This window comes from Protomyctophum parallelum (genome assembly GCF_964188405.1).
Source record: "Protomyctophum parallelum genome assembly, chromosome: 15".
NCBI classification, from domain to species: domain Eukaryota; kingdom Metazoa; phylum Chordata; class Actinopteri; order Myctophiformes; family Myctophidae; genus Protomyctophum; species Protomyctophum parallelum.
Genome location: NC_139710.1, coordinates 22,163,728 through 22,178,542, shown reverse-complemented (window position 1 = coordinate 22,178,542; position 14,815 = coordinate 22,163,728). Strand labels below are relative to the sequence as shown.

Below are 14,815 nucleotides of genomic sequence, written 5' to 3'. Positions count from 1 at the left end.
TTGGCCCCTTCTTTTACTCTACACCAGGGGTTCTCAACCTTTTTGGCCGGGGACCCCCAGAAATGCTTTGGCCATGTCTCGGGACCCCCGCCCCGACCCCCAATATAAATTGACTGCTACAATAACCTTAATAATAGAGACAATACACCATAAATAAACACTGAAACCAGATATAATCATTAGGGAACTATATGTAAACTCTCCATTTCCATTTCCCAGCCATTCCGTTTTTTTATTATTTGGGGACCCCCCAAAATAATTTGGCGTCCCCCCGAGGGGCCGCGAACCACGTGTTGAGAACCCCTGCTCTACACCTCTTTGCTGAGAATAGCAGATCTACTAACTCGAGCAATGCTGTACTTCCAGGTATTTTTTAAGTCACTGACTGAGGACATAACAACATGCTCAGTAGGCCTAGTGTCCTTTTATGCGTCCATGTCAAGAATTAAACTACCTCAATATGCAAGCCCGTGAGTCGAGCCATTGGACCCAAGGGCTGGAAATCTTTGTTTCAAAAAGGCCTGGGGTCTTGCATTAGAGACAATGGCTGGGTTCCCCAAATGGAATATACATAGTGAGTATGCAAGTGGTTCTTCTCAACAACACTCCCTTTCACTGTGCTCGAGCTCCAAATGTTTTAACATTTCTCTTTTGAGACCCAAAAAAGAAATGTTATGCCTCTCAAACTAGTTCTAGGACTTCTTAAACGTCAAACAGATTCTTGTCAAATGATGTGTGGTGTACACAATTGACCTTTGAATTGTGGTATTATATGTTACATTGCTCACAAAAAAAGAGGACACAAATAGTAATTAAAATCCTATTGAAATCGCATGATCTTTATGTGATAAACCATTATGTGGTAAGCCATTGTCATTTGAAATGCCATTTTCTTAGAGCCATTCATTTTGCTTGAGTGGGGTCAGATTTCGGTTAAAAATGCAGTTGGACCTGCACAAACAGAAGTGGCTGTTTGGAATATCTTTTTTGGTTTTGGAAATGTCACTAATTTGTTTTTCACATTTCGCATGAGTGGAAAATGCCTAATGCTAGACTTTGATGATGAGTGAGGCAAAAAAAAGCAAAGTGCACTTAGCCATGTTTTGCCCAATTACTGTAGGTTAGGTTTTCAAACCTTTTGTGCCCCAGGCACACCAGTGGGCAAGTCAAGATGTATATATAGGTATTAACCAGTGGTGGAATTCATACTTAAGTAAAAGTACCAATACTGCAATGTAGAAATACTCTGTTCCAAGTAAATTTCCAGACTCCGGAATTCAAAATTTACTTGAGTAAAATTACAAAAGTATTGCTATCAAAATGTACTTAAAATACCAAAAGTAAACAGTGAAAATAGCCGATTTACAAATCCACAAAACATGTTGTGAGCTTGTAGATCACGTATATTTTCAGTATTTCTGACATTATTATTCGTTTGTCTATAATCACATTTTATTAGATTATTTTTTGCATTATCGATTATCGATTAATTTCCATAATCATACTATAATCATACTATAATTCTAACAATGTCTGTCTGTCTGTGTGTCAGAGCCGTAGTGTCAGAGCCGTAGCTCCTCATTGCCTGCACCAATCGCTCACACAGGCATTGACCATATGAATATGGAGGGCGTAACAAAGCCCTTTTTTTGATTTGACACATTAATGATTATTAATGAATTTATTAGTGAATTTAAAACGCACCGGCCGCAGTACCCCCCGCGGCCACAAGGGGGGGGGGGGGGCAAATATCTCACAACGGGTAAGGGCTAGTCAATTAAAACGATTAGTTTAATTTAGAAGAGATGCACGGTATTAAAATTATGACCGGGCAGCCGATTATTTGCAGGGTCATATCGACTGATGCTGATTTGATATATTGCATTATTATATTATACATTCATATTGAACTCGTTGCAGAATTTGTTTTGCTGGTTAAAGTAGATGGTAAGCCCCCCTCGTGCACTAACAGCTGACACTCTTAAAGAGACAGAGACAGGCAGACTGGCTGCTCTGCGAGTACAAACCCAGTTTCATTATTATTGCATCATCTATATCGGTGAAGATAATTGGGATTATTTTTAGATGGGTTCGATACCGATATGGCAATTTTATGGCGATAAGATTTCGATACGCTACCGATTAGATCGTGCATCTCTAGTTCAATGACCTATTCCTATATTGCACCCCTATAGTTGCAACACAGCCTGCACTGTGTTGGAGGTTTATATTACACACTACATATATATTTTACACAATATACTCTATATAGAGTCACATAACGCCATTGCAGGATGGTGGCTATCCTTTTCTGTCAGACCACTGTCTGATGAACAGTCGCTCACCTTTAACGCATTTTGGGTGGGAACCATAGTCTGTAAAATAATATGGACAAAGCGTTCTCCGGGTCTGATATGGACGTAAAATGAAGCCTGTCAGTCCTTGAATTGTAAATCGCCATCTTCCTAGATCCGTTTTGGCACAGCTGGCCATTGGCTGGCCCAGACAACGAGGCGGGACTTCCCCCCTTCTTCTTAGTTGGTTTTTATTTTGACTTGAGTGGGTGGGGAATCCCGATCATAGACTGTAACGGTAGCCACGCCCCTCAGAACATACGCGACTTTATGGTAATTATTTTAATAAATGGGACCATAGTTTTCCAAAAAGAATATTATGACAAAATATCTGTCTGACTGCCCCCCTGGCGGGAACCCCTTTTGGTGTTAGCATTATGTTATGCTTTAGCTATTGAAAAATAGCAGATCTACAAGCTCATAGCGAGTAGCGCGCTACGAGCTTGTAGGTCTGCTATTTTTGAAAAATCGTCAGGATGTAGAAGATTTTTTTTAAATCTGATCTCAGGTCAAAATGGGTTTTAAAGCTGCTCACAGCATTCTGCTGGTCCTGAAGTGTGTGCTGTTCAGGGTGGAGGCAGCAGGACATGGTGCGGCTACCAGCGGATGTGTGTACATACTGTAGTGTATGTTTGTATACAGTTTGTTTGCCAGTGGGCATAGTGCCTTGGTGTTGTTGTTCATTATTTATAACTTTCATGATTTAGAACTAGCCGTCTGGCCGGGGCACTCTGTCGAGAACTGTAGGCTACCTCACAAAAACCATGAAAGCATAGATAAAGCCACGATAATGTTTTACGGATTAATCCTCTTTTTCTTTGCATCTGGTAAACTGAGAATGCACGAGAGCCTGTCCCACCTGTCTGTATGACCTTTTATACTGCATGTTGACGTATTCATACCTGTAATGCTTTCTAAACAATTAGGTCTAATATGTTATTATGTTCCCAGTGAAACTGGTCTTTGGATTATTGGGAGTAAGTGTGTCATGAAGGTAGCGAGGTAACAATCTGTGTTCTGCATAAGATGGCCAAAATAACGATCAATTTCTTAAAATAAGTAAATATACTCAATGTTTAAAGAAAGAAAGAAATGCCCATTGTTTTGTCCAGTTAGGCTGCCTTTCAAAAGACACTAACTTGAACGGCAAACCTTCCGTTTCCCATGCGGCCTCAGTTTGTTCACAGCCAGAATGCTGAATCTCCGTACACACATTATAATATGCAGCTGGATGGAATGATGTCTCAATGACACGATATGTCGATATCTCTCATATCATGTCAGCTTTAGGAGAGAAAATTGCATGATGATGCTGCAATCATTTCTTGAATGAAGAGACTTCATCTAAATGCTGATTAGAGGCATCTAAATCATTTTGTCAGTGATTCCGTGCTGGGGTGTCTGTGTGCTGAATGTGTCTCAAAGAACTAATCTATCAAGGCCCTGTATGTGTACATAGATTTCCATAGATTCACATTTACACTGCAATACAATGGCTTAAAAAATGTCACCACTATTACAACACTTCCTACCAATATTGTGTTATTATCAATATATTATATTGCATTTAATTGACCATATTTGCTACTGTAAAATAAATCACTAATTTGTGGCATTAAGGAATGGCATGTTAAATGAATTTGCATCATTAAGGAATGGCATGTTAAATGAATTTGCAGCTGAAATACATTCATCGACAATAATAATAATACTTCACTTCACTTTATTAAAAGAAAACAACATTAGTTGTGTTTATTTTTGTCCAGAGCTCATCTGTCTCTCCATCAGCCAGTTTACGAGCCGGAGAGAAACACCGCAGTTCAAGTGATTACTCATCTGACAGCAAAAAACAGAAGACAGACGATAAAGAGCTACCTGCTACACGATATGTGAGCCACCTCAAAAGCTACCTTCGAGTCTTCAAGATTTATTTTGTTGCATAGCCGTGTCCTGCACTGAAAAGAGCCAAAAATGGGCACGGTGGCACAGTTGGTAGTGCTGTTGCCTCACAGCTAGAAGGTCCTGGGTTCGATTCCCGCTGGGGACGCTGTGGGCACTGGCGGCGTGTTCCCTCCTCCGCGTCATCAGTGCCCATACCCGAGGCGGAGGTTGGCGATAGGGCCTTTCTGTGTGGAGTTTGCATGTTCTCCCCGTGTCCCCTAGGGTAGATACCATCACAAAAATATGCCGTAATCCTGGTCTCTAAAACTACCTCCCCCTGGCCAGCCGGGGCGCCTGATGGAGGGGAAAGGAACTGGTCGGAAATAACGTGTCCCTTCCACGCGCTACGTCCGGCCGGGGAAATTCCCCTCTGTCAGGTGAAAAGAAGCAGCTTGGACTCCTCATGCATAGAAGGAGGCATGAGGTCAGTCCGCTGCCCCCCCCAGGTTGGCAGAGGAAGTGTAGCGCCAAGGATTACATTAGATAATTGGCACTGGGTAAACTGGGTTACAAAATCGTGGGATAAAAAAAAAGAAAAAGCCAAAAATATAGGTTTGGACAAATTGTATACTTATAGATTATGCAACAACAGCTTGCAACAAAATACGAATGTTGCACACAGTAATACAATGTCAGTTGTTCTGTCTCTGTATAATACTGAAACGGGGAACATACCACAACACAGTTATTGTTTGAGCTTACATTATGTTTTTACACCATCGTAGGTACACTTTTAGGTACAGTTTATTCAGAATGACTAATAACTTTAGGCTGAAACTGCCTTCAGTAACTGAGTGCCAGTTTCTTTCGCCCATCTCAGGACAGCGATGGAGAGAAGAGTGACGACAACTTAGTTGTGGACGTCTCTAATGAGGTGAGACCCGGTTGCGTGCTCGGAGAAGAACGTCTCCCCTTAGCTACAACTGTTTCCGGCCGTCTCACTCTCTTGTCCTCTTCTTCATCCCCATTCTCCTCAGGATCCGGTGTCTCCGAGAGGAAGTCCTGCCCCCCACTCCCCTCGGGAGAACGGTTTGGACAAGAGTCGTCTGTCGAAGAAGGACCCGCCCCTTAGTCCCTCGTCCATCGCCTCTTCAAGTAGCACGCCCTCGTCCAAGTCCAAAGAGATTAATATAGTAAGTCATGATTGGCTTCTACTCTGTCCTTATTTTTGTTTGTTTTTCTCATACAAAACTTATGTTACTCCAACAAGTTTCACAAATCCCATGAGGAAGTGTACACTTATCTATCTGATCTGATCACGATCTACTGGTAGATCACGATCTACCTTTTGGGCACACCTGGTCTACATGAAATGCCCAACCCTGGAGTGTTGATGTCAGAACAGGCCAGCTCCATATGCCTGGGCAGGGGCCCTGTCCAGAGCCCGGGCAGATGCCTTTTGTGGCGGTTCTGGACAATTGTGGGTCCGACTGACTCGAGGCCGGGCACTGCACTCCCTGTGGTGGTGTGGAACTTGAAGTCGGTGTCTAATTTGAAGTCGGTGGGGCGAACGGTTCTCGAGTTACGTAAATTGGTGCATTTGTAGATAGATATTATTATATATAGAAATATTGAAAATCGGGCCCAGGTCTATGCTAGGGGGCCCTTTTACTTAAAATAATGCATAAGATCTTACAGATTAAATTCAAATAGTGAGATCTCCTAATTTACTGAAATCAAGCGACACGGGGAATGGGTGATTTTCTTTAAATTTACAGAATACAATGAAAGTCACTATTTTTCATATCATTCACTACCATCTACACTAGTATTCGGACAGCCCCACTTCTACTGCCACTAATAATAGATTTTTTTCTGTCTAGAATGAGAAGGCCAGTACACCTGTGTCCAAGTCCAGCACTCCAACTCCACGCTCTGATGTCCCCACCCCCAGCAGCACCTCCACCCCAGGCCTGAGACCCACGTCTGGAAAACCACCAGGGGTGGAGACCCTGGGTAAGTGTGACTCATACGGCGTTTAAGCTTTGCTGAGCACTGTTATGGCGATATTGGACTGTCAGATATTGACCTATTATACTTCATGATTGTATGCATATTATGAGATTTCATTTGCTCCAAGCCAAGCCAAATGTTTGCTCAAAACACGTCGCTTCGCTTGTGGATCTGCTACTTTTGATGCTTTTGTGTGAATAATTAAGTAGGGCGTTCATTAAAAAAGAAAACCCACAAAATGTTAGAATACATAAAAGCCCTAACAGCATAGTTTCTCCCCCCGACAGACTTCACATAATGCTTCACGGTTCTGTCTTCCAGTGCCTGGCCTCCGCACCCCGCTGGCGGTGCCGTGCTCCTACCCGGGCCCGTTCGGCATGGTTCCCCACCCCGCCATGAACGGAGAGCTGGGCGGCGCCGCCGCGGCCTACGCCGGCCTGCACAACATCTCGCCGCAGATGAGCGCCGTGGCCGCCGCCGCCGTGGCCGCGTACGGACGCACACAAGTGGTACACACAAACACACGCATGCATGTACGTGCACGCTCAGCCAGGTGGTAATTAACCCCCAGTCGAGAATGTTAAAAAGAAATGGCAGATGTACAAACTTCGTGCTGCGATGCGGGCTTGTAGATCTGGGGCTATATCTTGCGTAACTAATTTGCCATTTTTTACTATTTAAAAAAGATACCTTTTAAAATAGTTCAAATAGCCGATCTACAAGCTCACGATGTCTCGATGTAGATCGGCTAGTTGAACTATTTTAAAAGGTATCTTTTTTAAATAGTAAAAAATGGCAAATTTTTTTAATTGGCAAATTAGTTTACGGATAAGGGATAAGGGTGACGCAAGATGGAGCCCCTGCTGTTTTTGAGTAGCCAACACTAAAATGTAAAATGACACGGATGCTTTCGAGGTTTTAATGCGTTGCTTTTCAAATGCATGGAAGTTGGAAAAAAATAATCATTGTTGAACAACTGCATGTAAAATCCAATTCAACATTTTGAAACAATTTGTTTGATGCAGCCGCAATACTGATACATATGCAGTCACAGGTGTGTGAACACAGCTTAGAACACAGCTCAGCCAATCATAGTCAAGGATCAGAACTACCCAGTACCCATTTTATAAATATGTATCATATACTTTTATATTCATGGACATTGGAATTGTTCACCACTGGAAACTATACACAGATAAACGGCACCATCAGTGCACACAACTTGATGGTAAAAGTTTAAATCATTCGTCTGGTTTGATCAGATGTATTGGAGTATTGAAGTATACACACAAATCGCATTGCATACACCAACTGATGTAGACAAGGTTTATTAGTAAAGAAATGAAAGAGGAATCCAATAAACTGCAGATCTTTGGGGCCATAGAATGTAGTGCAGACGAACATTATCGCAGTTCACTCGACAGCGATGTATTTAGAGGAAATCCTTAAAAGGTTACGACTAAAGGGCAGAGCAAAATAAACCACATTCACTTTGACCGTAATTGGATTCCAGCCCTGCTTATCTGGATTCCTGCTTGATGAATTAAAGGCTGTGCAGGTGCACGTGTGTGTGTGTGTGTGTGTGTGTGTGTGTGTGTGTGTGTGTGTGTGTGTGTGTGTGTGTGTGTGTGTGTGTGTGTGTGCACGCGCCCGCATGCATTTGTGGTGCACACTGTAGTGGTGTTGTGTGCTTGCTTTATCTCTCACTGTTAAACATTTAATTTCATTTGGTTACCTGTCACTGAGTTTCCTCACGGAATGATGCGTTTTCCTGTGTATTTCCGTTCACAGATGGTGCTGACAGTAACGCATGCACGATGTTCACAGATGACTGAATTTAAACTCTGTTTTGTAGGTTGGCTTTGATCCTCACCACCACATACGTGTCCCTGGTCTTCCTCCGAACCTATCGGGCATTCCTGGTGGAAAACCGTACGTATGACTGACCTGCATCCACATTATTGACTGTTTTTCTTTTTTAAATATATATATATATACCTGTGAACCACTGTGAGCTTGTGTCAGCTATTTTTAGCTATTTAACGCAACACATTCTAACTCACAAATAGCGGCCATTTAGGCCTGACGTCGAAAGAAATAAAAAATCTTCTCAATTCTGACACGTTTCTGTATTAGTGGTGCTCAATTTAAAAATAGCAGACCTACAAGCTCGTAGCGCGCCACTCGTTGGCGCGCTATGAGCTTGTAGATGTGCTATTTTTCAATAGCTAAATTATAACATGTTTAAAACACAAAAAGGGGTTCCCGCCCCAAAATGGGTTAAATAGTGTGGAAAACAGGTTATGCAGCTAAACTGTTAGCTACTACTGTACCTCCTACACTTGCTTATCTCTGCTTTCCTTCCCTTCTTCCTTACATCTTTCCTTCCCTCTGTCCTCCACCCAGTGCCTACTCTTTCCATGTGAGCGCTGATGGCCAAATGCAGCCCGTGCCTTTCCCTCCAGATGCATTGATTGGCCCTGGAATTCCGCGCCACGCGCGGCAGATTAATACGCTGAGCCATGGGGAGGTGGTGTGTGCCGTCACTATCAGTAATCCCACGCGTCACGTCTATACCGGTGGCAAGGGCTGTGTCAAGGTGTGGGACATCAGCCACCCGGGCAACAAGACCCCTGTATCCCAACTGGACTGCCTGGTGAGTGAGAGAGGCCTTGAGAAACGGGCCATGAATAAATCAGCTTTTACCATCTCACACCGACCACATTCACACACCGGTCACCATACCCCCAATTATGATATAAGACCTGAGGCCGCTTCTACAATTCAGTAGTACTCAAATTATTTTGTGGCAAGGATCAAAACAGTTACATTTTTTACTTCTACGTTTGTTGCATGTGAAGCCCACCACACACCGGCTGCGTCCCCCGCGCGTCGCCGCGCGGCGGACACAGCCGCCTCCATTATTTTCAATGAACCTATTGCACACCGGCTGCGTCCGACGCGCGCTGGCGTGCGGTCACGCCTCGCCTGCCGCGCCGATGCACTGCTGTTCTATTTTCCAGCCTCCACCCAGCTATCCGTGGGCGTGGCAATGGAATATAGTCAACAAAACTCCCCAGCCGCGTGGTAGCGCGCCGCGTCCTGTTGGTGTTGCCGTGCGGCTATGGCGCGCGGCAATACTGTGCCGCGGCGCTACGCCAACCCAGGAATGGCAGCGTGGAACCTGTCTAACTATAGGAGTATGGCCCCAAACGTCTGATGCTGCCAGAACTCGAAGCCAATAAGGGCTCCATAGAATGGATTTTAGTTGGCCAGCATATCATTCACTGTGAACATTTTTGCTCACGATGTGAACATTTCATTATGGGACAGCCTTAAGAAAGATTACACAGTCTGTGGACAGGTTTAGTTGTTGTAAAAGTTATAGCAATTAATATAACAGTGCAGCGTTTCAGTGTTTCATCTCAGTGTGTGTGTGCGTGTGTGTGTGCGTGTGTGTGTGTGTGTGTGTGTGTGTGTGTGTGTGTGTGCGTGCGTGCGTGCGTGCGTGCGTGCGTGCGTGTGCGCGTGCGTGCGTGCGTGCATCACATCAGAACAGAGATAACTACATCCGCTCTTGCCGACTACTCCCGGATGGGAGGACGCTCATCGTGGGGGGCGAGGCGAGCACCTTGTCAATCTGGGATTTGGCCACACCAACTCCGCGGATCAAGGCGGAGCTGACATCATCCGCGCCCGCTTGCTACGCCCTCGCCATCAGCCCCGACTCCAAGGTCTGCTTCTCCTGCTGCTCAGATGGCAACATTGCTGTGTGGGATCTTCACAACCAGACCTTAGTTAGGTATGGAGCCTGGAGCGTGGTGTGTGGGTAATGGGCAGTATGCAGGGTTTTTTTTGTGTGGTGCAACCACTCCAAGGAACAGCAATGTCCGTGGCTATGTGTTCACCTATGTGACGTTAATGAGCACCAGTATAATGAGTAGGGGCGCTGTTTTCTTATAAACATATGTTTGTTGATTTTTCTTTACATAGTAACATAGTATTTTCAAAGCAATTATTCACATATATTTTTCAGTATACAGGTTTTTGAGCGTTTGCAGTCAGTGTATACAACATTAGAAAACCAGCTAAACAAATATTTACTTTATGTCTGTATATCACAGAATCACAGTTATCACACTCTGCACAGACCCCTCAATTGTAAGTGTGTGTCTACTGTACGTGCTTATGTGTTTTTCACAGGCAATTCCAGGGACACACTGACGGGGCCAGCTGTATAGACATCTCAAACGATGGCACCAAGCTGTGGACCGGAGGCCTGGACAACACTGTCCGCTCCTGGGACCTGAGAGAGGGCCGGCAGCTTCAGCAGCACGACTTCACCTCTCAGGTATACACACAGAACATTGTATGAATGCTTTCAGACACAAAATAATATTCAAGCTCAACAAACAATGAGCTTTAGCATTGTTGACTGCAGCTATAGGTGTCCCTCATCAGTCCACTGTATCAGTAGCATTAGCACTGTATCCGTAAACCCATCGGTTTCTACTCACTACTACCATAACATGGACTGTAGGTTGCTATGGAGAGTGAAAAATGATTTGTCGTACACATGATTGTTCAATATTTGACGGAAAACTGACACACTCAACTTGAAAAAGGTCACTCAGCAGACATGAAATGCTTCGGACACCATCGAACGGAAGAGAGCGGCACAACAGCTGGCATATTCAGGCCTGGTCTTTAATTTCTCCAGGCCTGGTCAGCACTTCAGAAGCACATGGAGCTCCGACAGACACATCAATAATACCGTTTAATCACAGTGAGAGCAATAAGAAATAATACATGCAATTCAATCCTTTTGAAGAAATCTGCCTTTGACAGCAATTTAATGATCGATATCATGTGCCAGGCTTGTTCTATGAGGGACGTACAGTACATTCTTCTGACCTCAGCTATATGCTATATGGCATATGGGTGTTTGTATGTGACATTATTACATCAGGGGTTCTCAAAAGAAATTGGGCCAGAACCACCCTACCCAGCAGGTCCATTAACCCCCATCACCCAATTAAAATATTGGCCAGGTTATTTTTGAGGGGTGCTAGCCCCTCCTATCATGCCCAGCTTTGTGTGTTTGTGTGTACCCCATGGCGACGATTTGATTGGCTGAGCAAAGTACGTATTGAGGATAAAAAGTTAGGATAAAAATTTGAGGACGCCAAAAGTGATTAGGCAGATTAGACTTGAGGATAAAGAGTGAGGTCGCCAATTGTGATTGGCTGGAATGTGATGATGTATGATGATAAGAGCGCCCCTCACTTAGTCACTTCACACGGGTGTGATTTTCCTTTATTATTAGACATAGATTGAAAGTATCTGATTTTAACCCATTTTGGGCGGGAACCCCTTTTGGTGTTAGCATTATGTTATGCTTTAGCTATTGAAAAATAGCAGATCTGCTATTTTTGAAAAATCGGAAGAACGACTGACATGGAAACATAGCTTTTTCAGAAAACTGTCAGAATCTGATCTCAGGTCAGAATGGGTACTATTAGAGGAGCTCGGGGTGGCTGCCCACCACCTGTCAGCAGGGAGTCTAACTGGTGGGGGTTCCTCTGATCTCAGGTCAGCAGGGAGTCTAACTGGTGGGGGTTCCTCTCTGGCCGGTCGGTTTACATACAACTATACCAGTGTTTTCAACCAGCAGTCCGGGGACCACTCGAGTGGTCCCTGAGGAGGTTCCAGGTCATCTCCAGAGAAATGATGGAGAGTTGGTAAACAAAATGGACCCTTATAGATCATCATTAACTCTTGAGGAGTGTAAAATGAAACCAAATGGACCCACACTCTCAAGAGTTAAATTATTGTTAAACATCTGCCATTACTTAATTCACAAGAAGTCTCCACAATATTAGAGAATGTAGAATTGTTATTTTGATCAACATTTTGCCTGTTATCTCCCATGTTACCGACATCAGTACAGCATGGAATTGTGGACAAAATCGCATCCAACGATGACAAAAATATAATTAGATTTGGGTCTGCAAGGCTAAATCTCAACAAATGGTGGTCCGTGGCTCAAATGCAGAATAAAAAAAAACATACTCTCTCCCCATGCCTTCGGCCTGGTGGAGACAATAATAGTCCTTGTTCTGAAAAGGTTTGAAAACCACTGAACCTGAATCGCCTACAATTCTAAAAGAATTGATGGCCCAGCCACGGTGTGCATTGTGTGCATTGTCAGTCAGTGGTCACACACAACAGTAGTCCAACTGTGTCCAAACCTCACAACATATTGCTCAGTGTGGTCTGGATAGGGCTTAAAGTTCCAGTTCACATGTCCAAATTTGGTTTAAAATATGAAGTGTATACTTAATTCTATACTTTTTAATGTATGTGGGCTTTTTTCTAGTAATTTGCTGAAAGAAAGACATTATTATACACATATCTACAGACAAAAGCTAGGATGAATGTTCATACCCTGCTGTCACTGTTTCACATTCATGTCGAGCTTGATGAAAGCCTTTGTTTGTAACATCATGCCTCCAAAACTGCCAGAGATGTTTATGATGGTATTGAAAACTAGAGTGCATAAAAGCTAATAATACCAAATATATAAATGGGCACTTGCACAGTGTCAAGAATAAACACACTGGCTGTTTTCACAGATCTTTTCGCTGGGGTATTGTCCAACGGGTGAGTGGCTGGCAGTGGGAATGGAAAACAGCAACGTGGAGGTCCTGCACGTGACCAAACCTGACAAGTACCAGCTCCATCTGCATGAGAGCTGTGTGCTCTCACTCAAGTTCGCCCACTGTGGTGAGACTATAGTGGCATATGAGCCATTTAAATCCACATCAATTTATTTTTAATTATGTTTATACTGTATATCCAAATGAACTCCAGTGTCCTGGTGTGCTGGGCATGCCGAAGTGGGCAAACATTTGGCAAACAATTCAGATCTGCAAGCTCACAGCGCTTGCTGCTGCGATTCGTTGTGAGCTTGTAGATTGGCTATTTGTGGCAAAGACATTTGGTGTAGAGGAAAATAGGGAAATGAATAGGGCCCGGGAAAAGAAAATAAACTTTTTTTTTTCATTTTTTTTTAATAATTGTTTTGGAAAAGAACCGGACGGAGGACGGAGGAGACAAAAAAATCTAAAAGAATAATAACAAATGAATAAAAACAGTAAATGAAAAAACACGGCCCCCTCACGTACCAGAAGGACAATATCAGTCACCATGATTCAGGTATTTTCGATGAATCTATCATGGTTAAAATGGAATTTGAAGTTAAAATGGGTTTGTATAGGAAGGGGGCAGGGTAGCTAAAATGAATATCAAATATCTAAATACTGAATCCAGCAACTTAAAAACTGTCTGGTGTGTTCACATAAGCCTGAGTAGGCGATAAAAATGACCAAAAGTTATTTTGACAGTGAAACATCAGTGTAAAAGGATGATGATGTGTTGGTTGGTGGGATAGATAAAAGAGGTATTTGTGTATATGTACTGCATATTATCTGTAATTTTTTTATCTGTTTACTGAATGTTTCTATGTATTTTGTTTTTATGGGTCCCCTTAAAAATGAGATGCTGCATCTCAAGGGGCTATTTAATAAATATCTGAAATCTAATGAAGATACAAAACCATGAATCAATCAATCCGTTCAATAGTACACTGTAAAATGTTGTGTTAATGAGTGTTACATTTATTCAGAAAGGGCGCAAATAGCGCTTTATGAAGTACCCAAAGACACTTTATATGGGGGGGAGCAGAAAACAACGAAAGAAAATCAACTATTTGGAAAAAAGCACCAAGAAAAGGTGCTAAGCAATGAAATGTATAAAAACAGTAGAATGGTGAGACGGGGGGGTGTGCAGTTAGCTGGGGAAATCCATATCCATGCTGTTGTTTTCTTCCAAGAACTGAGTGAAAGGTGGTGTCAGGACAAAGTTCATATACAGTAGTTGAAAGTTCCATGTGTCTGAGTGTGAACCTGACCTGTCTGTTTCTCTGCAGGGAAGTGGTTCGTGAGCACAGGAAAAGACAACCTGCTCAATGCATGGAGAACACCGTACGGAGCCAGTATATTCCAGGTAATCCTAGGCTAGCAAAACATTTAATGTTAGTCTGTACATACTGTACTGTATATATATATACATTATACAGTAGTCCTCATCATCTCTTCCCTGTTACTCAGTGTTTGATTTGCTCAGGGGAAATCCATAGGCTACAGCCTTCCCCTTTCATACACACACGTGGAGCTTGTAGATCTGCTATGTTATACGACATTTCCGACATGGTTTAAAGTGCCCTTTATTCTGCCCTTGTATTCCCTCACAGTCAAAGGAGTCGTCATCAGTGCTTAGCTGTGACATCTCGGTAGATGATAAGTACATTGTGACGGGGTCTGGCGATAAGAAGGCCACTGTCTATGAAGTCATCTACTAACTAGGAGGTCAACGTCAACACACTTTGTGATATATCCCCGCCCCTCTGTACACTTTGGTTTGCCTTTGTATTCAATGGATTTGTACTTGACCAAACTAAACAGCTTGATTCTTTAATGGACTATGACCTCTTGACTGGTTGTGGG

General features: G+C 43.2%; 1 protein-coding gene across 2 annotated transcripts in view; it reads left to right on the top strand.

Moving 5' to 3' along the window:
• The window catches only part of LOC310872281 (transducin-like enhancer protein 4), a 47,859-nt gene extending 33,044 nt beyond the window's left edge, over positions 1–14,815 (top strand). For both annotated transcript variants that reach the window (XM_083784043.1, XM_083784044.1), the window contains 12 exons: positions 4,121–4,243; positions 5,116–5,169; positions 5,273–5,428; positions 6,119–6,251; positions 6,570–6,757; positions 8,104–8,180; positions 8,655–8,904; positions 9,803–10,050; positions 10,452–10,599; positions 12,884–13,034; positions 14,239–14,315; positions 14,563–14,815. In XM_083784043.1, coding sequence (XP_083640169.1) covers positions 4,121–4,243; positions 5,116–5,169; positions 5,273–5,428; positions 6,119–6,251; positions 6,570–6,757; positions 8,104–8,180; positions 8,655–8,904; positions 9,803–10,050; positions 10,452–10,599; positions 12,884–13,034; positions 14,239–14,315; positions 14,563–14,670 — 1,713 coding nt within the window. In that variant the 3' untranslated portion in view covers positions 14,671–14,815. The remainder of the gene's footprint in view (positions 1–4,120; positions 4,244–5,115; positions 5,170–5,272; positions 5,429–6,118; positions 6,252–6,569; positions 6,758–8,103; positions 8,181–8,654; positions 8,905–9,802; positions 10,051–10,451; positions 10,600–12,883; positions 13,035–14,238; positions 14,316–14,562) is intronic.